The sequence below is a fragment of the Emys orbicularis genome, chromosome 2 (genome assembly GCF_028017835.1).
Source record: "Emys orbicularis isolate rEmyOrb1 chromosome 2, rEmyOrb1.hap1, whole genome shotgun sequence".
Classification (NCBI taxonomy): Eukaryota; Metazoa; Chordata; order Testudines; family Emydidae; genus Emys; species Emys orbicularis.
Genome location: NC_088684.1, coordinates 233,090,563 through 233,116,404, shown reverse-complemented (window position 1 = coordinate 233,116,404; position 25,842 = coordinate 233,090,563). Strand labels below are relative to the sequence as shown.

Genomic DNA, 25,842 nt, shown 5'->3' with positions numbered 1-25,842 from the left:
CAAGGGAGAGGGGCGGCACCTGCGCCAATTCGGGGGCGGCAGGTCCCTCACTCCCTCTAGGAGCGAAGGTCCTGCCGCTGAACTGCCGCCGCCGATCGCAGCTTTTTTTTTTTTTTTTTTCCCCCACTTGCCGCCACCGATCGCAATCGCGATCGCGGCTTTTTTTTTTTTTTTTTTTTTTTTTGCTTGGGGCGGCAGAAATGCTGGAGCCGGCCCTGCATGACTTAGAATAATCACTTAGTCTAAAGAGGTTTATTACCCACTAGCATTTCTAGAAATGCGATTTTGCTAGTCATCTGCCAGTAAAAGACAAAACTACAGACTCTTAGATTTCTTTAGTGAAAGTGGAAATTACTTCTCACTATTTTATCAGAGGATTAAAAAGAGAATTGTAGATAAACTATATGATCCCAAAGATGGAAACGAGGGTGCTGCTTCAAGATCTACAGAAGTAGAGCACTTTAAGACAATTAAATGATTTCCCTGCAGGCAATGTCTTTTCAATCTGAGCTAATGACATCATTTAAGGAGGATGGTCCATTTAACTGAAAGGATCTTTTACAGGGCAGACAGACAGAAGGCAATCCGGGAATGTTTGCAAGGACTTCCCATATTTCAGAATTATAATGGCGAAATGCCTTCATCAAATTCTTAAACTCAAACATTAATCAACAAAATTAAAGAGTAATTTTATAAGAAAAACATCATAAAGCTCTTTTAAAGAAGTTTTCCCTCCATTATTTCTTCGTTTAAAGGAATCAATTCCTTCCAAATGGCAATTATGCTCCTTTGAAGTAATGGCGGTACTGAGTTGACTCATTTTCAGTTGCTGTCTCTAAAGTGAACCCAAATTACTTCTATTACTTACCACTTCGAGGAGTAGCTCTTGGACTCTACCTACTCTACCAGTTTACATAAATTAGCTGTGAACTTCAGGGTTGGAAGAAGGTATTCTACTAACTCCAGTCACTGTTACTACCTCTCAGGGTCTGACAGACAGAGCTCAAATTGCACGTAGGAGCCACCTTTAAAAGCAAAAACTCCCAAATAATTCAAACAGGCTTTGGCTTTATCCTTCCTCATTTCAGCATCCCTATTGGCAGAGCAATTCACTGCTATAGCACTTTGGAAAGAAATTTAAATTCTTCAAGTGCTATGCCTTGTGACATCTAAATATGCATCTTTTACATTCAAAAGCAGAAGCTGGCAGTTCTTATAAAAATGAGTTAAAGGGATGCACTCATTAACCATACTTTTAAGTTTGAATATTCTTGCCAAGATTGATATTCAAATCAAGACAGTTTTTGGTCTTATGCAAACTGCAGAATACATATCTCTGGTACTTAAAGCATGTCACTGGCTTAAACTCAACCCGATGGGCTTGGTGCCATCCACATTCCATTCTGAAACCACAATAGCTGTATGCAAGTTAGTGACATTTTGTTAGCATAATATATAATAAAATAAAAGGACGTCTAAAAAAAAGAGTTGGCCCTAGATTACTTCAGCATCTCTTACAAAGGGTCAAAGCAATCTGAGCTCTAGAATGGGTGAGACACATTGTAATGGTCTGAGCATGTAAGCAGGAGCTAGAGAATACGGAGTTTTAATCCTGGCTGTTACCTAGATCCCTTTTGCAGTCCTGGATAAGTCAGAGCCTCCTTGCCTCAACCTCTCTCTTTATAAAATCGGAGTAATACTTCCCTTACAGGAATGTTACAAAGGTTACATAATGGTTTTTATAAAAACACTTGAGGAAAAAGCACTATATTATTAACTGACCTGCCTCATCTGATCTTTTCCATGTACCTTTTTCAACAGATACAAGCTGCTGCTAGGGAAAAGGTTACAGTATGCACAAGATTAGGATGCTGTATGAGCACTGATTGTGTGTATCTCACAGAAAATTGCATGCTCTTTTCACTGGCAGTAGCGGCATAATATCAGCTCTGAAAATAAATATTGGGGGGAAAGACCATGAAGTTAAGACAATAAAAATGAGACCCTTGTCAAGGTAGAGCAATTTTTTTACTCTAATCATGCTTTATTATTATTAAGTCAGCTCCTTCCTCAGGTACAAATCTGCCCACTAGCACCTGTATGCACCTCTCAGTGAAGTCAGTTATAGTTCAGTAGAAGTACAAATCAAGGGCAGAATCTTGCCCCTAGTTGGAATATTAACCTTACCTTTCCAGCTTATTAGCAACTCCTCATCTACTTCATTCAAAGAAGAAGAAGGAAAAACTGCTGAAAGACAGAGCATTATGCAGCTCCAGGAAGTATTTTAATACTTAGCTACTGATCACTTTACCTTTTGCCCACCAGGGGAACCTGGTTCTCTAGTGGAGGTGAACTCTAAGTGCTTGTCTACACATGGAGCTGTTCCCGATTAACTCCATGTGGACACTTCATTCCAGAATAAGAGTGCCCACACATGGAGCTAGTCAGGAACAACTTCATGTGTAGATGAGCCATGTTAGAAATAGAGGCTTAAAAAAATCATGCCTTAAAACACTACCAATGCACTTTCACAACTTTTCACAAATTCATAATGGTAAATCGACATTTCTGCCTAGGAATTTACACCATGGTGAGTACACCTTACAATATTACATATGCCAAAGGATTTGATATCACTCTTCTTCCATTCCTTCTCCCACTGACTGGATTTTTGTTTCTGCAGAAAGTCTAGTTCAAAGCAGTGGGTTTTGCAGTAAATTCTGCAGGCTGTGCATTTTGTGGTCATTCTAATTTCTGCTCAAGGAGGTCTTCACACTTGTGGGCCAACTACTGAAAAAGCTGTCTCCTGAGCCCACAAGTCTTACCCTGGAGGATGACAATTCCATCATGGCAGTGGAACATAACTATCATGGGAGGTCATCATGGCAAGGTGATCCTACAAATAGCTGGGGCCAATCCCATGGAGTACTTTGCAGATCAATAGCAAAACCTTGAATTTTATACTGTATTCAATGAGGAGACAATTCAGTAAGCAGAGCACTGTAATAATGTCCTGTCTGTGGCTGTGTTGCTGCATTCTAAATCAGCTGGAGCTTTTTCATGATTGGCAGCCTCCTTCCTAGTGAAGGGGAAGGATGATAGAGAGAATGAGGGAGTTATGTGTAGTATCATATGCACCTCAGTTTATCTGTTTGATATTATCCTGCCTGACTGCCAGGAGTAAAATCCAAGGAGGTTGTAAAGGGGGAAGCAAACAGGAAATGAAACAGCAGCAAAGATAAAAGGCTCCTTAAGGGAACAATGGGGGGAGCGATTAATTAGGGAATGCCCCTGCCTGGCTCTCATCAGGCTGGCATGGTTTACACTTCACAAGGCTAAAAGCCTAAAAACATAGGTGGATCCTAAACCTTAAGGCTACTGCCTATGGCAGAAGGGGGGCTGAGCGAGCTGTCAGCAGCAGTGGCTAGAGATGAGCCTCTGGCAGACAGACTACACACAGGAATTGCAGCAAGCAGGCTGCTTTCCCAAACCAAAGATGGAAATAAGCTGGACCTACCTGAGCTTTGGATAGGGGTTAAGCTTATGTAAGAAAATATGCATATAGAACTCTGAGTTGTTCTAACTAGTTTTCCTAGATGCTCTGGCAAGTAAATGCTACTTTGTTCTGAAGATGCTGGCTTTTGAGTCACTTTAATCAGCTGCAATCACAGGTCCTTGGAGGTAAAGGGTTTATAGGTGCAAAATCCAGTTGGCAAGCAGGGAGGCTTAAGTCCAGAGATCCAGGCTAAGAGTACTGGTTCCACCCAAAGCAGGGGAAGGTAGCAAAACATGTATCTCAAAGGGTGCAATCAAGAGGGAGAAAAAGTCTACAGCATGGCTTGCCCAGTAACCATGACAAATGTTCTTGGGTAAGGCAGTGAGTTTCAACTCAGGAGATCTGGGTTTAATTCCATGCTCTGCTACTGTATGACACTGGACAGATCACTTAAATCTCTGAGACTCCGTTTTCCCATCTGTAAAATGGGAATATTAGTTTCTTTCTCCCTTATTTCTTTATTTAGACTCTGTTCTTTGTACAGGGACCATCTTCTACTATGTGTATGTACAGTGTGGGACTAAGCACTGCCTTAATACAAAAAATGATGAAGTAAACATTTTGATTAAAAAGATGTTAATGTACTTTCTTTATGTCATGCATTCAGCTATTTTTAAAGTAATGATGAGAAGTTTTTTGAAAAACTATAAAAAATTAAATCACAGTTTTACAGGAAAAGAAAACAAAATCTTTAAGAGTGGTTCTTAGTGTTAATTAATGAACAACTAGAGCTAAATAGTAAGTTGTAGTCATTCTAAATGTAAATTTGTATATTGGATTTTGAGAGTTGTAGTAATGTTCTTAAATATAACATATTTAGCATCTCTAGATAGCTATACTAAAACATAAATTATATACATTTACTGGAAATATAAAATACGATTGGAAACAGGTTTATCAGCTTAGAAGTATATTGAAGTGATAAAACAAAATGATGTATATCACTGTTGTATTTGTCCTTATGAGCAGCATTTTATCCATTAATCTAAAATTTTATTAACCTTAATATATATTAAGTTATTTCTACGAATGGCAGGAAAATATATTATACAAAGATAGTTTTTCTCCAAAAGTTATCATGCCAGGTTTGCAAGATACATAGCAACACAGTAAGAACATTTTTGCAAAACTATATTTACCTTGGCCTTGTGAAACATGTGGTATGGTATGAGGTGAATAGTTATCTATTTACATAAAATCACATATACACATACATAACTGGTAATTAATTTAGTTTCAGTTTGTACAATATTTTGCTTAATTGATAATTCAGTCAGATGACTAAACAAAGAGACCTACTATGGGGAAAAAGTCTAGCATCTTTAGGACTTGCCCTGGATGGATGTTTGTTCAGACAACATGCATAAGGGTAGGTGCTTTTGAAAATTACAAAGGTGTTGGCAATACTTAGAATCATCTTACAGCTCAAGTACTGTAAAAAAACCAAGCTGACAAGAGAAGAGAAGGAAAAAGCATGAGAACTGGACAAGTGACTCCTGGTCCCCAAGGAGCAATGAAACAAACGACGAGAGAACTGTCAGCATGAATGCGGAGCCAAAAGAAAACAAGGGGCTTGTCTTCATGGAAACTGGAACCAAAATAACGAAATCAGCTGCAATTCACACTCTTCGCTATCACAGTGCAAGTCTGTGCATGGACATTACCTAACGGTATGAACTAAAACCAATTTGGCCATTTCAGTTCCAGTTTCCGTATAGACAAGTCCTATGATTTGAGATTTTTAAACTTGCTTGAAGATCCAGCATCACTAGCTGTCTTTTTGCACAGTATTTTGTCTAGTCATGTTTTCATTTTGATTAGTTTTTATTTCCGATTGTCTGTTTCTCCAACAGAAGCCTGTTTTAAAATTGAGACAATCTGAACTGGAACTGGCCATTCATTTGTCAAAGACGTTCACCTCTTGGACATTGCTGAGGAAATCAAACTGACAGCAGAACTTCAGGAAGGCCGAGTCAGAAGAGAAGAACCAGGCTAGAGTCTCAGTCGGGGCACAGGCAACGCAGGGCCATTTCCCAAATGGATTGAGGCTGGCTCTGGTCACAATATGGTACAATTCAGTGCATCCCATTAGAAGCTTTTCTTTCTTAAAAAGAGCTGCTGTTTCCAAGGACAAAGGCAGTTTATGAAAAAAAACCTAATCAGTATATTAGAGTAGCTAGAAAATTCAAAGAAGCTATAACCCATTATCTTTAGTGTGAAAGTTATATTTCCTAAATTAAGGCTTGAAGATAATGAGAGTTGTGGGGTTTTGGTACCTCTTTGGATCAGGGTGTCATCTGATTTAAAGTGTTCTGGAAGCACAGGGAAGTTGTATTAATTTCCCTTCAATGTATGTATCTTTTAGGATAGATAATGTAACTATTTACATAATGAATTAAAAACAACTGTATATTATAATAGCAACTATATATTCTATACTACAGAAAGAACAAAATAAAATACTGAGGATATAATATGACAAGGCCACAACTTGACTAAATTGTGTACCTAAAATTAGGTAGTCTGCTACTAGCCTTAACATGACTTGCTGACTTCTCTGCACACCACACCAAATGCACACTTATCTCTGCCTATTTTGAGTAATACAGAGTTTGTTATATAGAGTTGCCTTTATAACATGGTTCAAGAAATTATAGTAAAGTAAAAAAAAAAATTACATCTACATAGTGTAGGTTGTAGAGGTATAGTGTAACAAATCAGTCACCCAATCTCTCAATGATTGTTAATCAAATTGAAAGCATAATTAGCAAAACTAAGGGATTAACCCAGTATCCTAACCAATCTCCAATTTGGATAATTGCATCTATCTATACAAAATGCCTTGTCACTTCAATTAGGAAGGATATTTTTCATATCCTGTCTGAACTGCTGTGTTGTGTTTACAGTGCCATTTTAATGGCAGTTGTATTCCACCCCAGAGGTAGCTGCATTTTCATGCTACCAAGAATAAGGATCTCTATATATTTTGAATTGTTTATTTTGTAAACACATCAATGTTTACAAAATAATCTATAAAAATCCATAAATAGTAACACACTTCGCACACTGTTGAAAATATACAGTCATACATATATTCCACATAACTACATCCTAATTGGTACCAAAGTATATATATGTTAGCCATCTGAATGTAGACATTTCCTTGTGAATTAACAGTTTAACAAGCAAACTTCCTAGCACACCACAAGAATTTCTTTTTAAATATTTATGCTAAATTTATGCCTTTTGTATATGTATATGTGTTTTGTATGTCTATATAAAATCCTTCCAGTAAGTTACTTACAAAAATGTTTTAACATACGGTAACAGTACTACAATATAATACTATATCATTTAGTACCATGAAGGAGAATGCTCTGAGTTCTCCTCCCTCAGCCCTGCATTTTCCAAGACTTCCACTCAGAAGCTTGTCTCTCTCACCAACAGAAGTTGTTCCAAGAAAAGATTTTACCTCACCCACCTTGTCTCTCTAACAGACCAGTTAAGGAATACAGGTCCTATAATTAGACCCTATAATCAAGTTGTACTCCCCACTTCCAATGACTTAACCGTAAACATCTTATTCAGAGTATACATGCTACGCACGTATAACCCAACTCGAACACTAATAATTTTCCTCCCCAATCTATTTTTAAAAAGGTAAAGTTTTGAATCTATATTGAAAATATTTTTCATTTTTCCTAAAAACCCTCTACATTTAAAAAATCATTAAGAAGTTGTTTTGGTGGGTTTAAGGTTGACTGAAAGAAGGACATCCGCTTGATAGGACGGGACATATTCCTGCCTCTCCATATAAAATCACTGAACCTCTCCCCCTTTCCTGTTTTTGGCTCTGGGTTGCACTGAAGTGGCTATTAGTAAGTAAATACAGTGATGCTTATATTAGCCATGCTAACATACCCCCTGGTCCCTTTATTGTGAAATGAAGATCTGATCATGCACATTCTAGGTCTGTGTTAATGTGCACACATGCTTTAACACTCCTTAAATCCCAAAATGTGCAATTTTAAAAATCTGTAAAATCTATTAGAGAGACAAGGTGGGTGATGTAATATCTTTTACTGGACCAACTTCTGTTGATGAGAGAGACAAACTTTTGAGCTTACACATAGCTCTTCTTTAGGTTGCATATGTAAAATTTATGTCAAAGTAGCCACTATTTTCTTTAGTTATAAACAGCTAAAAAGCCTCTTTTAATTAGATAATTGTGCTAGTACATAACTATTTTGGAGTTTAACACTAATTCCGTTGTAATCACAAATTTAGATAATTATGCTAATAATCTTATATTTCAATTATGAATAATAAATATATTTTGGATAAACTTTTTTTTTAAATAATCTTTATTGAATGTCCATAAATCAAAGTAGTTTTTATATCAGCTGTTCATACATTCCTGTACAATAAACTACTGTACTTATTGTTATGTAACACTGCAGTGACCAAATCAGCAATGTATTTATTGCTCCACTGTGTCATTCTGGAAACTTCTACCAGAGAAACACAGGCCAGGAATGAGAAAAGCCATTAAGCCATAAAAAAAAGTTTGTTTTTTCCTGTCCTGGCCTCCTAAGACCATAAAACTCGATAATCTCCTTCACAAATTGTCTTTTTTCACTTGTTTCTTTACTACTGGGGTTATAAATACCTTTGTCTTCTTCTGAGTAGACACATTTTCTTCTGTAAACTCACTTCCTGTGAAGTGCTATGTTGCAATTTCTACACGCGCACATCCATTTAATCAGAATCCCAACTATTAATACACTTCTGTTAATTTAAAAAAAATCTCATGACAATAGAACAGCTTTCACTTTATCATCATCATTTTAGTTAGATAAAATGAACCTCTAGACTATCACCCTTGACTGGAAGAGGACATATACATATCAGAATGTCTATTTCAAAATACAGTAAAAAAAAAAAATTCTCTTCAGTAGACCTGAGTGTAAAAAAAACCCAGCACATGCTATTGGTTAGGCAGCAGTAGTGTTTTTGTCATTTAAGTATGTGTATTGACAACATGTTAGCAAGATTATCCATGATTTAAACTCTCACTTGTGTACACAAACTACATCAAACTTTTTCATGCAATAATGCACCTACTACAAGTTACAAAAGACAAACATAAATTGGTGGTAGACTCTTCTGCATAGCTAAGATCTCTTTTGTATGTCAATCAACAATAAAGTATTATTCTACCATCACAAAAGGAAAACCTTTGGAGGCAGTAGAGTTCTATGTGTTGTGCAAATGTGCAGTTGCTAAGAAGCAAATATGCCTCTCTTCTAATCAAATAGCCCAGCTCAGCAATGCTGCTGGCTTGGGGCAAGAGCAAATTCCACCAGCCACAAACTTAGAAACAGTCTTGAATTATTTGTTGCTGACCGCTGGCTGAACCCTGTCCTGATGAGCACCATCACCATTAGCCACTTCTCTGTGTATTCCATCAACCAATAGCAATAGCAGCATGCTACAGCTCAGGCTACAAGAAATTGATCAAACAGGGTAATGAGACTATTTCTTCATGGAGGTTATTTTAAATGAATATAAATATTTTCTTTCTACATAATTTGCCACAAAAGGTCACGGAACTCCCTGTGATTCTAAAGAAAAATGCTGTAGTATCCCCTTTACATATTTGAGTTAGGATATAGCCAACAAACAATTCTGGGCATTTTTGATGATAGCGTAAATCTTAATGAGCTGGCATCCCAGACAACTGATTAGTGGCCACATTTTATCTACACTTTTAGTTACAGATGAAAAGCAGATATGATGCCATTTCAGAAAATCATGATTTACTAACTTAAAACCCTTCATGAGAGAACATTTGCATGTAATAATATAATTAATCTACAGGATTATTTTATAACTCATAACATATGCCTTTGTACTTATAGGTATTAAAATTTGATATTCTGTAAATGACAGATTAAATTAAAATAGAAAAATAGAAAATTAAATGTTTCTATAGATTCTTCCTCCAACTAGACAGAGAGAAAATGTATGTTAATTATTATAGTTTGAATCTCAATAATTTCACTGATGTAAGTTAGAGTCACAAATACCTGGGCGTTTATTCTTCTTTGTTAAAACTTAAAAAAAGTCTTCAGGTTTGACCTTTGCAAACTGGAACAGAATTATGACCTATTTCCTTCCTTTTTCCCAGTTTAAGATCTCTGCTCCGATCACCTTCAGTACAGGGCAATGTCTTCAGCAATGTTAATAACTACTTTCCACTAGTACAAACTAACAGAAGTATTGAGATAGCATATTAAAGATAACTTTTGAAAGTTACCATTGCCACCTGGATGATTTTAAGAAAATCCATACAACATAGCCCACTAAAAGGAATAATTTAGATTTACGCCCAGAGAGGAGAATAAGTTATTCACATGAAACACAAAGCACTTCAATAAATGTTGACTAAAAAACAAGTGTATGCAGGACTACAAATTAAGTTAATTTTTCCTGTTCAAAAAGAGCTTGTTCATCAAATCAGAAACAAACATAACTAGAAAAATTTTAAACACGAATATTTAATAAGAATAATAAACTAAGAGATTAATTTTTATTCTACTAAAAATTGTCATTGGAAGTTTCATTCTTTATTATGTGTCTGGAATCCTTGTCATCATAAAAGCAGTTTTCATGAAAATTTCTGAAACAGGTAATGAAGGGAAAAAATTAAAGAATGAAAATGAGAGGTTACATTAGTAAGTTTCTGTTTAGTATTTTTCCCCTCATTAAAATACACTCCACTAAACCTATCTTCTCTGTTTATTAACACTGTATAAAGGTTTTGTATGACAATGAAACATATCCAGTACCAAGTCATATAAGTAACTCAGATGTTATGTTCAAATGAGCCACCAGTTTACAAAATTTTCTTTTTAATAGGAAAAAGCAAGTAACTGCTGCTCTGTGATGAAAAAGGTATCTCTGTTGCCTGGATTATCCTAAAGTAGGAAACCTGTCACAGCTGTATCACAGAAATTTAGAATTCTTGCAGTCTAGCCAAGAATTTCTTAATGAAAAATATTTCCACAAACATTTAAATGGGCAGGCTGCATATTTAATTGGAGATTTTTAAAAAATTGGAGAGAACGAGTTACTACTGTGCAGACTGCATAAAGATGATTCGACAGACTATTTTTTAACATGCAAAAAAGGAAATCCATAACCAAACACTGTTTTTCTCAAATAAGACACACGTTAAATCCTAACCACGTTCAGGAATAAGGTAAAGGTACATAAAATTACAATGAAAAACAATCATTTAAAAGAAAATTAACATCCGGTAGTAGAAAACATCTCATCAACTGTCCAACATTTGACAAAGATCAGTAACAGCAGCAAAGAAGCCAACATACAACTCCTAATGCCAAGGAGCCAGATGGCACTGCTGGAAAAATTATATCTACAGACTGACAGCTTGATCCCGTGATTATTGCCCAAGGGAGGAGAAAGAGGAAAACAAGGGGTTGTTCAGTGTGATGGAGTAAATCAATTATCACCAGCTCTCAACAGGATTTTCACATTATTTTAATAATGTGTTCTAAATATAATTCAAGTGAACGTGGGAAATTTGGAATATTCCAAATATTTTGGGGAAAAAGAATATTGAATGAAAGAAATATTTTGTTTTTTGTTTAAAAAAAAAATTCCTACTCCTATGCTGCAGGACACGGCACATATCATCTCCATATGAGACTTTGTAATTATGTGGTAGCTAACATCTAACTACAAAAAATTAATTTTCCAAATTAGTTATTGCCTTGAAAATCCATAAACATCCTAAAGACAATAATCTGATTGCCCCCGATAAAGTTATTTGGTACGATCTTAAGAACTGAAAATATACAAAATAATAAACTGATTGTTTTAAATAAACCATGACTAAACAGTAATTACCATATTGCCAAAATATCACAAAAACATTTTGAGCTAAAACATACATTTATAATCTTTGCAATAATAAACTGATTTTTTCAAGCCTATGATTGAAAAAAGTAAACGCATCCTCCAAAACCTAGTTTTAGAATTAACAGGCAAGGAAAAAGGTCATTCCATTTCTCACCTAGTATAAAAAAAACATGCCATTTAAAACTTAAGATAAAATAATTTCGCTTTTTTTTTTAAACCTTGAATAAGCATATGTCAACAAGAAATCCTAAACCACTGGTCAGCCATAAAACTAATGTAAGAATTTTCACTTGTTTTTTTCCCCTCTTGAAAAGCAATAAGGGTGAAATTTTGCCTTGCTGAAGTCAATGGCAACACTCTCTTTCCTATGCAATTGCAATGGTGACGTTAATTTCCTGTGCCCATGCTTAAGAGGCAGAGTGACTTACCTGTGATCAACAAGATAATGGACCACCCTATTTCACGTACTTTCTCCATCAGACTCTACTCCTATTCTTGGTCCCTTCTTCCTGTTAGTCTCTTCCTATCAGGTTTTTTCTCTCTTTTTCCACATTATGGTATACCTGGTTCACTCATTCCTCTGCCCTAATCTCAGCCCCCTCCACCAAACTCCTTCAACACCCTCCACCCTTGCTTACTGGACGGATTAGTGGGTAGAGCACAGGTGACAGTCAAAGGTACATAAATACAATTTATCACATAGCTCCAGAATTAATCACATGAGTATAACAATACAACATTGGTTATATTCTAGAAATCTGGTGTGTGGTAATACATGTGTTAACACATACACAGAAGTTCAGAACTCTATTGCGCCAGGTATCAAACAAAAAGTCATTTCTTATCATGACTAACTCTCAGGAGATGTCCTATGTTTCCAGGCTGTGATGCCCTTACCATGAAATATGGCTTTAAGCTTAGATGGACCGGGGAGCATCAGAGAATGAACAGCAGGAGAATCTTCTTCACTTCCCCATTTCTTCTCTAATTCCTCACTGGGAAAAAAGGCTGTATATTGACTACCTCAGCCAGGAGGACAGGAAAGGCTAGACTGGACTGGTGGATGGGAGGATTAAAAGAGCTACAAGAGGAACTCCTTTCTACCAGGGTCAAAATAATGGGTGTTTCCAGATACTGTCAGCTCAGAAGGCTAAGCTAAAATCCTCAAATGGTATCACAGTGCATTCTCTTAACAATGGACAACAGGCCCTAACCAAAATGACTTTTTAACAAAAATACTATAGTAAATTAAGTAAACTAATTTTAAAACCCTGAAGGAAAAAAAAGTGGTCTCAGAAGCCATTAAGTTCTACTTGGACTCCCTCTCCTATCTGTAAGTTATCTCATTGGTACCTACAGAGAATCCCACTAAAAAGGAAGTCAGTAAGGGAGAATGCACAGTGAAATCCCCAGGGAAAGTTGGCTTCCTGGTATAATTTCATGAATGGTAAATGGTGCATCCAACTCCACCTCTTGGATGGGTAATCAGTGTGGTGGAAGAATAAGGTTTGACTTCACTCCCCTTTAATAAACCATTCTGTGTCAGGGCTCCCCTGCTCTTCCATTCAAATTCCTTCTCAACACTCAAATGTTAACCTATTGTCAGTCAAATGCTGCCAACTTATTATTTATTTCAAAAAGATCAAATCACTAAGTTAACACCATCCATAAAGGTCACTATGTGTTTGGGGCCAGTCTTTGTCTATCTGCATTGCATGCTGCTCCAAGTGGTCCTTGATCTTTTACTTGCACAACATCAAATATATTGTGTGCACTTACACAATAAGCAAAAACAAAATAAGATACAAAAACAGGAATGTGGGAACATTCTGTTAATTAATGCTGACATCACAATATATACCAAGGTGCTAACCTCAAAATATATACATAAGTCATAAATGCTTGGTAACCAACTCAGATAAGAACCAATCCAAACCTTTCTGTAGGTTCTGAAATACAAGGGGTTTATAGCAGGTTTTTTTAGTTGCATGTGCCCAGGTACTTCTAGACTTCAAACAGGGCATGAAGCAACAAAGTACCATATGGAAGGTTATTTTATGTATTTCTGACCTAATCAGACGCAAGAAGCACTGAAATCATCATGGAGACCTTGTTTTCACAAATTATTGGGCCAACTTTATAAACCCAAGATTCAGATAAGTTTTGGATATACACATCTACACTTTTGTGTGGTAATTCAATCCAAACCAAAACTCTAACTCAAATCTTCTTGATCACTCTATAATACACATGTAAGTGCACTGTTATAAAGTAGGTATGTTAAGAGAAGAAGTGCAATGCACAGTATGTAATACAGTATGTCCTCTAACTCAAATGCAGGAGTACTCAAAAGGTCTGCCACATTACCTAAACAAAAATTATGGGCTTTCCACAATCAGTTGATTCCATCTTTAATTGCCCTCCAAGCAGATGACTGATGTGACTCCTTGCCCAATGCCTGGTAAGGAGAAGTTCACCTCAGAATATCTTGTTTCCTCTTTGATGGTGGGAACCTGGAGAGGCCCAGGCATTGCTACTTCCCATCTTCCCCAGGCAACATTAGAAGGCTTAAGAAGTGACTGTATAATCACTCCAATCAAAGCAGCAGAAGACATAAAAGTAGCAGAGGACAGACCTGCTTCCCTACACCACCAGATGATAGTAAGGAGCAGCAGATTCCACTCCTCCAGTATCCCAGAATGCTTGGGGAGCAGTCAGCTATTGGACCGATCACCAACTGTAAAAGTACTAAACAATTCCCCACACCAGGATGCCACTGTGGGGAGTGGCAGTGCTTTATCACCTACTACCCCAATGCCATCTCTGCTCGATTCCAGAAAGGGGAGAGGTCAGGAACAGCGTGGGAATTGACCTTCAATTACTGCTTGGCAGGGAGAAGAGGGAGCAAGAGGATGGACATTCATTCCACTGCAGAGAGCCTTCAGCTCCTATGCACCACTTAAGCACAGAATCCATAGTAAACATACCTTCCATGACCCACTAAAAAGGCCACCACTAATTTAGAGGAAAAAACTTCTCTGGTTCATTTTATTTCAATTACTTTCAAAAAAATAAAACTGATATAGGAAAACATGAAGACAGAATGGTAAGCTGTAATACAATGCGATTAATTTCCACAAAGACTAAATCAAAAACATACACATTGCTGCAGGAAAAAAAAAATCCTAGGATTAAAAGAAGAACATAAGAAGTGCTACTACAACTAAAATGGGGGATGCAGTTATTTAAAATTTGAATATTATATTTGGATGTTGGTGGAATCCGGGTGACTGTCTTACCTGTGCTGAATACCTCAAACAATGTGGCAAATATCAAATAACCATAAGCAGCAAGCCCAGTGTCACTTTTTCCATGAAAGGAGGGTAAATGTTAAGGGACAGGGGGTTATATTTGATAAGGCATTTTTAAAATGATACATAAAAATGCAAATGATTTAGAACCATCAAACTATGCACATTGGTTGTAACTATATGGTATCACCATTAAACAGTAGAAAGGAAAAGACTGTTACATTCACTGTTGCAGTTTGCCTTTAACTATATTGTAATCTCCTTATGACATGGACTATGTCTGCCCAGCTATTTGTAGAACACCTAGAATAATAGGGCCCTAATCATGACTGGGGCCTTTGAGCACTACCACAAAATAAACAAGAAATTATTACAGAAAATTCCAAGTAACGTATGTGATGACTTCTTTACTGGTCATCCCAATAAAGTCAATATAGCCCTGGAATGAGGTAGCATGATAGTTTAAAATAATTTATATAATTTAGCTTTCCAAGTCTACACTGGACCCTTTACTTATACTAGAATCTCCCTTTACGTCTTTTTTAATCCAACAGGTGGGTGATTTAACACTGAAATAATAATCTTTTTCATATATGTAAGTTTGGTGAGGGGCAAAAGACCCAATGCCACTTCTGCTTTTTCATCATCCGGGGTAAAATCTTAGCTTCACTGGAAGTTTTGCCACTGACTTCAATGGGGCCAGGATTCCAGTTCAGTTCTTGTTTCACTCTCAGAAGTTTACTCCTTCTCCCCTGCAAGACTAGGCTTAAACCACAGTTAATAGAAACGTTACCTACCTCACATGCAAGTTTTTGTTTATCTCTTGCTTCTCTAAAGATTCTTTCACGATCCCTCACATGTGATACATTCATTGCTATGGATTCTGTAGAAGCTCTTCTGCCATCTTGGTTCTGCCTAGGGGATCTATAGCATTTTATGATGTAGTAGAGTGCATCATCTTTAAGATTTTAGACACGATTTTCCCACCACCACCGCCAAGAGGAAAGGATCTGGGGACTTTATGGTCATATGACCCCACCAGCACTCATTCCATGACCAGATTTATTTTTCTAACATCTCTCTCTCTGACAGGATGTTGCTTTAGTTAGGGATTTCAGTTTATGAAGTGTTTTCTTTTAGCATGTTAACCTCCTCTTCAGCATGTTGTACTTTCCAGTCTGTTTCATCCACCCACTTCTCAAAGGTTTTTAATTTGGATAGACACTGTCTCAAATGTTCCTTTCTAGGGAAAACACTGAGGGCCTTAGGTCCACAATCTGTTCACAAATGCCACAGCTTAACTAATTCCTTTCTGGCACAGCTCTCCTCTGAAGCCCTCAGCATAGTGCAGGCAGCACGGGCCTGATTCAACTCCCACTGAAGTCAATGTGAGTCTGAGATTGATATTCTCCTGTTTAATTAGTATATTCATCTCAAAACTTCTTAGACTCATAGGATGTTGAAAGTAATACATTTGATAGTCCTATTAACTTTTTTGCCCAGAAGTCCTCAGAAATACAGAATCGCATAGCATTATACCAAGCAATACATAATCATTTCTCCAGAACACAGCATCTGTGGCAGACATTGCAAAACAGTCTAATATCCTCTTCGACACAGGCATATAAATGCTACTATTTAATACCCACATGTATCATGGATAATAAGCTAAAGATTTATATTTTAGTCACAATTCAGACAACAGCTCTCTCAGAAAACAAAATTATTGGATCAAACTTAAGTGGTACCATCATTCCTCATTTCTGAAGAAGCTGGAGGGGGAACACCCTCTCCTACCCTATTTTTTCATCTCCCACAGTGAAGAGGAGAAGGATGACCTTCCCAATTTATTCCCTCCATTCAGCGGACAAAAGTAGAGAAATGGTATGGGGGGAGGGGATCATCCCCTCTTACTTGTCATACAAAGCAACAGAGAGCAACTTCTCCGAATCCACATACACACACAAAAGAAGAGAGTAGCTTCTCCCAGAAAACCCTTCCTGAAGAAAAAAAGGCTATGTCTACACGACAGCTTATGTCGGCATAACTTATGTCGCTCAGCGGGGTGAATAAATCAGCCCCTGAGCGACATAAGTTACACCAACATAAGCATCAGTGTGTACAGCGTGTACAGAAGCTCTCCCGCCAACATAGCTACCGCCGCTTGCAGGGGCTGGAATAATTAAGCCAATGGGAGAGCTGCACCACTGTAAACTCTCTAGTGTAGACGTGCCCTAAGTAAGGGGCTGTTCGAAGCAAAATTTTCCCCCAATTGGAGTATAGAGTCGGGGCAGACACATGCACACACCCTCTGCTCACTTGAGAAAAGAAGGCCTATCAGGCCCCGCTCATTTCCCTTTGCTTTAATGAACTGTGATCTTTCGAATTGTGCCAATCAACCTGAAATAATTAAATGGGAACTAGAACAAGAATATACTTTTGTTTTCTGTGTAGGAGGACTACTCTGGGTAGTGGAATAACAAGTTAAGAAAGAATAACCATGCTCTTTAGCTCCACGCTAACAGCATAACAATCATTCTGTCTCCACAATTGTAAACCTGATAACTAATCCATTAGAACAACAGCTGGTAAACTCCCAGTGCTTTCCTTCCCCAGGATGACCAATCATCAGCTGAACACCAGTCTGATGAAGGTACTAAAATAGTGCCAATAAAGATCTTCTTAGGGAAAAAGAGGACAGAAAAATCTTAACCATATTTTCTATTCTCCAACCCTTGTTAAACCAGTTACTAATACTGTATTATTTAAAGCAGCTCTGTTACGGAACACAGTTTTCTGCTAAATAGAGTTCCTAGAAAACAAACACAGTGGGAACAGAGTTAAAAGAAAAAAGGAAAATAAATTAATTTACATCGTACACTGCAAGGAAAAAGTTCCCTTGGGTATTTGAGTTCTCTACATCTACCACCTTCCACTGTGAAGGTATTATAAGTCTCTTTATCTAAAAATGCTCCCATAACTATGTTATGGGGGGGGGGGGAAATTAAGCAATTGTAAATCAGACCCTACCTTTCAACATAAAATATAAAAATATTAAAGTGTGTCATTTTTCATTCTCACTTTCACAATCTAAAATGCCATACAATATTGAAATAGAGAAGGATTATAACACAAGTAAAATAGTCATCCCAAATCCAGAAAATTAGACTGACTCAAGTGTGGATTTTAGAATTTTTACACTTAGCACCAAAAGTTTTATATTCTTGTAGGGGAGAAACGTGTTAGCTTTTTTCAGCAAAAATATTCAGTAAAGCACATTGGTTACTCTCCACTACCTTACCCTGTCTCCAACACTGCCAGAATCTATTCTGACAAAAAACAAAAACCCACAACACACCCGTTGAGTTTATTCATCACCAGCCACACTCTGTTCTTGTTTTCCAGCTCAAATTGATTTTTCTAGGACTATTGCACTATTTAAGGTTCTTCAATTAAAATGGCATATTTTATTCATGATTATATCCAAATACTACAATTATGAGGACCACGTAGAGTACTTAGATAAGACACATTTTCAATATTTCTTTCAGCCTCCTGCACTTCAAGGCAACATTTCTAGATTGTCATCCACCAAAATGACTATGGCCTAAATTGCTTCAAATGTTACCAAAATCCACTGAGATTTTTTTTAAACCGAACATTGATTGAGAGATCAGGTTCATGCCCCCTGAAGATGTGAAGCTAAATGTAGATAGATCTGCTTCCAGGCTTGAAAGTGCATTTTCACATCTTTGTGCACCCCCTAATGTAATTTCAGGTAGTTTGAAGCATTACCACCTCCACCAGGGACAAACAAATGAAGGAAGTGTCCCAGAAGAACATTCACTTCATCTGAACTGAACAAGTCATCATGCAATAGAAAAAAGTGAAATCAGGATTTTGTTTTAAAAAAATTAAACAGCTTATCTATAGAGTCCCTTACCAAAATTATAAAAGATTAAAATTTTAAACAGCCTGAGATACTTTAGTAGTTTCAAATGGCGCTGAACTAATTTTTTTTTAATTAATCCAAAAAACACCCCATCTTGGATATTGACTTTTCCCCCTTTCGTGTCCCAGTACAAGGAACAAACTATTTACTGTAAATGAAATGGTTTCCTTTTTTATTTTTTAAAGCACTATCTTCTAAAGTTGGTGATAACTTTTTTTTTTAACCATAACCATAAAGTACAGACTTACTATTTTGATTTGTAAGTATTTTAACATGTCTTGGTTTCCCCTTTTGTAACTCAGCTAGAGATTTATTTCCTACCACAATCAAATTTCAAAACAGACATAAGGAGAGTAAGAAATTACAAGCTGCAACATTGTTATACAACATACTATACAAAAACAGGTCATTTAAGTTACAAGAAACCTAGTCATCAATAAATGAAAAAAAATATCCCACTCAAAAATCAATTATTTCGAGTCTTTTGTATAGAGAAGTAGTACACCTTTCAGGCAACTGGTATTAATGAGAAGACATGACTATAGAATCTCCATCTGTTTTTCTGACAAAGCTGTGACTACTCCAGTCTCTCATTGAAATTCCATTAATCTGGTGCACCAGGGTCCAATGCGAAAATCAAAACTCCATCTAACCCATTATCAGCTCACAATAACCTACAAGTGAACTCTGCCTGTTAGCACACAGCAAGTTATGATTTTGCGATCAGTCAGCCTGTTAGCCAATAAAAAAAAAAAAATCAGGTTAGGAACACAGTGCCTGGCAGGGATTTTTGGTTTGGTTTGGTTTTTGGGGTGCTTTTTTTTTGTTATTTTATTTTTTTAATCCTTTTTCAGTTTCTGTAGGGTGTCTGGACCTTGTGAGCCTATGCATTATTCTCCTTCGTTGTGATTTAATTGCTGCCAGCAATCAAGTCAAAGCATCACTGAAGTGTGCTTGAATTTCATTAGAAGATATAACTTATGCTACTTTCCTACAGTACCTAATAAACCATAAAGAAACCAAAACACATATGGCTTGAGGGAATAACTGGAAAATTAGGTGGCCATTTGGGAACTGAGTGAACTTTTGAACCAGAGGAACAGAGAAAAAGAAATATTAAAAGGAAAGACAGACTTAGAATGCACACAGAGATGTGGGGGTTTGACCTTTTCAGTACCTAGAAAATTACATTAGCATTATGAAAAATACATATCATGTTTAGAGTTTATAATCCATCAAAGTTTAGATACTTTGTTAGTGCCTACCATAAGGTAAAAGTCAAAAGGACAAAGTAACAATCAGATTTGACAAAAGGCCTTTTGGTGACCTGGACTAATTTAGTTATACCGTACTTATTGTTAAATGGATTATCTCCCTTGTAATTAATATAACATTAGATAAAGGGCTCTCACACAAAAAACAGGAGTTTGGAATGATTGCAGAATACATATGATAGCCCTCCAGACAGTTATAGATCATTATTAGTATAACTTCGCAATTATATTTTTAGAGGAATACTGAGAAATCTGACCTTAGTATTTATAGAAAACATACAAGTCTTAAATTCTTTATTGTAATGTTTAAGCACATAAAACCTAATAATTTTGCATTACATAATCATTTAAGTACAGTAGAAGAAGAATGACCCTGGAAGTTAAATGGAGAATATTTCTGAACTTCAGTTAGGTTCCTAATTCCATACTTAATAAGCCTTGATCCTGCAACTGAATGAGTACAATGAGATTCTTACACCTGCATGGACCCCACTTTAAGTAAATTGGGATCAGCACAGGATCATGCGGATTAAGTTACAGGATTGTGCCTTTAGGGTCCTAAATATAAGTAGGCTGGTTTTTGAAACTACTGAGCACCCACAAATCCATTCATGTCAATGAGAGCTGGAGGCACTCAGCACCTTTCAAAATCAGGCCATCTATTTAGGTACCTAAACACAAATTTGGGAGCCTAAGTCTAGGCAGCTAGATTTGAAAATATTGGTCTACATTTTGAAATTCAAATGTCTTTAAAATGACCTACTGCACACAAACTAAACAAAAATGATTCAAGGAAATTATCAATATTTATGGACCAATTCCACCATCTTTACTCACTTCTGACTCAGGATCTCCTACAGGACTTGGCCACAAGGGACAACAGTACAAAGTTTCATCATCTTAGATTATATTATCTTGTAATAGTTTTTTATCCTACATTTTATCTAATTATCTAAGGATTTTGCAAATTGGCTATTATAGTGGTATCTATGCGCTTAATCTAGTAATTACAACATCCAAAAGAGACTAAATTAATTATCTGTATGTCCAAATTGATATGATATTTAATATATTTAGGCATCAGCATTGTTCAACAATTCATTATTCAGTTTTGTCAACAAAACTGCTGTCTTTTTCTTAATAATGTACAACTTCAGAAAAAAATATATAGCTTCATTTTCTCTGTCAAATATCCAGATAATTTTGACATATATCCTTTGTAGTAGCTTCAAACTCAACATATCGTAAGATATAACCACAAAAAGGTATTTTAATAAAATCTGTAAGTACAAAAAATGGAAACTTTAACTTGTTTGTACTTTGGAAAACTAATTTAGATTTTATATAAGCCATGCCTTGTTTGACTAATAATTATAATATGAACGGAAAACAAAGTTTATTTTTGCTTTTTTAATAAAATTTCTACATTTGCCAAAATGAAAAACAAGTGCAACTGAAAAAGTATGTGATTATTGTTGCACATTTTAACAAAAGTTGTGTGTATAAAGAAAATGTCGTTATTCAGAATCAGTGGTTAGAAGGTTTATCACTTATGCATGTACTTGACTTATCCCTGTTCTGCAATAGACATAATTTTATACCTCATAAAAGCAATTTATGTTTCCAAAGGGAATAATCTGGGTAACATAAAATGTGGAGTGCTATGTTGCGGGAAGCATATTTTCATTCAGCAATTGTATTCTGAGATGGAGCTGCACAGTTTGATCATCATATCATGGCAGAAAACATCATTCACTTCTAACTTTCAGTGCCACAAATTAATATACATAGTTAATTCATTTCTATATGTATTTAATTTATAATCATATATTACCCATACAAGATTTTTTTATATTGTGTATAAAAATAAATGGACCTCAAAAAATGGAAGCTATGATAAAGCAAGCTTAACTCTTGCAATATTCAGTTGTTCATATCTTCATTAAATGTAATGCTAAATTTGGTTGTTTATATACTTTTGAACACAGGATAAAACAATACGAAAACAACTATGGAACAAAGGGTTTTTTTTAAAATGGGAAGTTAAACTAAACATTTATATAAAGAAAACAATCTACATAAGACAGTCTTAATGTGAGGAAGCATTGTAGGAATGATTAATTTAATATTTTATGAACTCGTTCTGCATGAAGTTTAAAGAAAAATATCAATCAATTAAACTGTTTCATTATTTATAAGATAAATAATACAGCAAGCCATTAAGTAGCACAATAAAATTAAGCAAGAATCTGATCATGTTGAATTAACAAACAATTTGTTACTATGAATATTCACATACTGCTTTACCCACTGGTCTATCTTTAAAAAAAATTCTACAGAAGAGTTTTCATTATGAAAAAATATGCGAGTAAAAACAGTGTGCACTTATGACAGGTTCACTATGCTTTTAGCACCACTAGAGAGAGCTCTTCAGTTCCTTAAAGGTTCTTGTAAAGGTAAGAAAACTGTCCAGCTGTCTGCTGATGCCTATCTGTTTATCTGCTTTCCAACCATAACACCACCCTAATCAAAAGGATCAGATTGCATGGGTTTGTAGCAAACTGGCAAATCTAGTGCATTCTAAGATAAACAGAGTCACGTACCATCAGAGGGTGCTTCATCCTCTTTATCATATCGGTCAGATGCTAATGAGAGATTATCAGGAGGTGAAGGGAAAGAGCCCTCAGACTCTTCCTCATCTTCCAATTCTCCTGCAAGAGTCAAACAGAAACCATTTGTTAATAACTGTCTCCTTCTGACATAAACAGAATTCATTTTGAAAGCAGAGATTTAGCAATTCTTTGTTAATAAGAAAGAATGATGTCAAGTCATATTTTAAATTAAACTGAACAAATTCAGGGTCCTATTGTTCTCTTAATTTCACTTCATGTACCTCCGAATACTAGAGTATGGCTGTGCACACTGGTGCTCCAAAGCTACATTCTAATTGGCCAAGTGGGTCTTTTTAATGATGTCATATTAATGAACCCCTCCCAATGGTGCACAGCTGGGGGGAAAAAAAAAAAGAAAGAAAGAAAAAGAAAACCATGCCACACACCAAAACTGTGTGTGAGGGGAGAAACTAACAGGAAACGAAAGACAGACAGCCTGAGGATAGAGGGAAAAGAGAACACATTTGGGGAAGAAAGGGAAAGTCTTCAACTGTCTCCTTCGCAAAAAGTGCCAAACTGCATTTTCAGCAACATTTTGTGCACTTCCACACGTTTTCAATTTGCTTTCTCCTCAACTACGAACTATTTTTCAAAGTGTAAGGATACATCTTTCCACTTAAAAGTATTTTTAAAGGTAGTGTTTCCTTTTCCCCTTGAAATAAAAAATGGAGTCACACTTTAATAGCACTCAGCTACAGCTGTGTGTGTATAGCACAGTAATCTATAGGTGTGCTTCTCAGGGAACTAAGGGCCTCAAATACACCTGAGGTATGCATCAATAGCTGGCTAACGTACATGTCATGTTGGGTCTTATTGCTATAATGAGGGGAAATGGAAGGGGGGGGGAAGTATTACATGCAACTTTCATTTTCATTATGCAAAATGAAGTTTCCTTCCCAAAATGTGGTACATGTCTAAAAATATACCAACTATGCAAAGAAAAGGAGAAGAGTTACGCATATCAGAGAATGTAGAAAAAGGAGAGTGCCCAATCGCTCTTCTTTCAAAAACTGTTTATATTTTGCAAAAATTGAGTGGTTAAAGCTGAAGTTGTCAGGCTTAAAAATTTACCCACACAGAAAAATAATCTGAGCACAAATAGAAACACTGTCGCCCTGTGTACGAGAACGTGTATTTGTGTACCCATACTTTGTGTTGAAAATACAGTAATTGAAATACTTAACACTAAGAAAATATACCATAGACACTGAAATAGAGGGGGAACTAACTTGGAAGATGTTTGAGACTATATTAAGCCAGATCTTTTGTTTTTGTGTTTAAACCAAGTGCTTTGTAGTTCACACTAAAGGCTGAAATGCAGTCTTTAACTCACCCGATTGTACCTGGGAATTGTAGCTCATTTTGGTATCATAGATCACACAATATTCTGGAGCTTCAATGAAAAACACATCTACAATGCTTAAGTTTATGCATGACAAAATGATTTAAGAGTAGAATCAGCCTTAATTTTCAGTTTCCTGGCTTTGTGGGGTTGAGAGATTTAGGAGTCTGTTCTGTTAATATATAGGGATATTACTCCCTGAAGTTTTATACATCAAAAGTATAATAAGCCTTCTTGTTAATTCTGTGGGGTCTTCTGTATCTTTGGACAAGCCCTAGTAATCCTTTCCCTACTTTTCATCTTCCCACAACCAGACCCTGTATCAAAGCCAATATTCTTCTGACTGAGGAAGACTGGAACAGACTGCATTTGAAGCTATCAATGCTACTCCTTAACCAGTCAGAGGAGTCAGTGTTGAGCAGCACAAACCATTTTCTCCCCTCCACAGGTGCTAAGTGCCTGCAAATACATCTGAAAAGCATAAATAAATTAAAGGAAAGTGTTCGACTTGTATTTATGTAATAGAAAGCTGAACTACCAAGCAACAACAGGCATCAGGTAAATGTATCCAATACAATTTGAAGACATAATTGAAAGCATTACAGCCTAATCAGACATCTAAAAGCAAGGCATGCTCAAACGAATTGTCTATAGACTCATTAGCTGGCAGCCATTCCATTACAATCACACATAATGTCAGTAGTGCCTTGAGCCTATGCCAATGACAACAGCATAAATTTTGCAACTCATTTCTGTGGTCATAAAATTAATGATCAGTTTTAAAATACTTCTTTGTAAAAGTTATTGCACACAGAAAAGACATGAATGTGTCCCTGTTATATAGTCATGAGGATAATTAAGGAGTTGATGTTCATTAATATAGTTTCTTGTTTCCCCAGAACAGCATTTGATTTATCCTGGAACTTTTTTTTTTTTTTTAAGTTTAATTAATGATATACCGTTAACAGTTATAAAAAAAAAAGTCCTATTCTCTCATTTCTGCAGTTTAACTCACCACTTAGGTTTGACCACAGAATCAATATTTTGATTTGCCCACAATAAAAGGTACTGTACCTGATCTTTTCTTATTAAACACCATCTTTTCAATTACAGTACATTAATTTATTGATGTTCTGAAACAGCACACACCAAGGGGGTAAGCGTGCAGAATGGTAAGTGGGGAATTAGACACTTAAGTGTTGTTATGTTAACAAGGGCTGCACTTTAATTCCCTGTATTCTGCATTGAATATTTCCAACAGGTTTAGCTGGTATCGACTGAATATAAGAACAAGACCATATTATTTTATAGGGATCTGGTAAAAAAAAAAAAAAACCATCAAACTCTTCTTTTTTTCCACAATTTGTTTTCCTCTGCTACTACTTGTTCATAGTAATGAACTCAAACATATAAGATACTACTTCAGCCACATAATCTGTAAAGGAGATCAGACATCAGACATCATTTCAGCCTCTGGCCCTGAAATAGACTCTTGCTAGATCAGGGGTAGTCAATTATTTTTTGTCAAGGTCCAAATTTCTTGGTCAAGGTACAGTCAAGGTCCAGACTCCAGAGAAAATAATAAACAGCAATAATGATAATGATAATAAATAAATAAAAATAAATTATTATTAATAATAATAATAAAAAAAGTTAACAACATGATTTTGGGGTCCGTTCAAAAGTGGCTGGCCATCCGGATTTGGCCCACTGTCCACCTATTTACTACCCCTGGTCTAGACACTGTGTTAATAAAACATCTAGGAAGGAGGAAGCAAAGAAATTGCT

At 36.1% G+C, this 25,842-nt stretch overlaps 1 protein-coding gene across 1 annotated transcript in view; it reads right to left on the bottom strand.

Annotated features, from left to right (window-relative positions):
- SKAP2 (src kinase associated phosphoprotein 2) overlaps positions 1-25,842 on the bottom strand; it is a 155,250-nt gene that overhangs the window by 99,871 nt on the left and 29,537 nt on the right. The window contains 1 exon segment of the mRNA XM_065398995.1: positions 22,644-22,751. Within this exon segment, the coding sequence (XP_065255067.1) occupies positions 22,644-22,751 (108 nt within the window).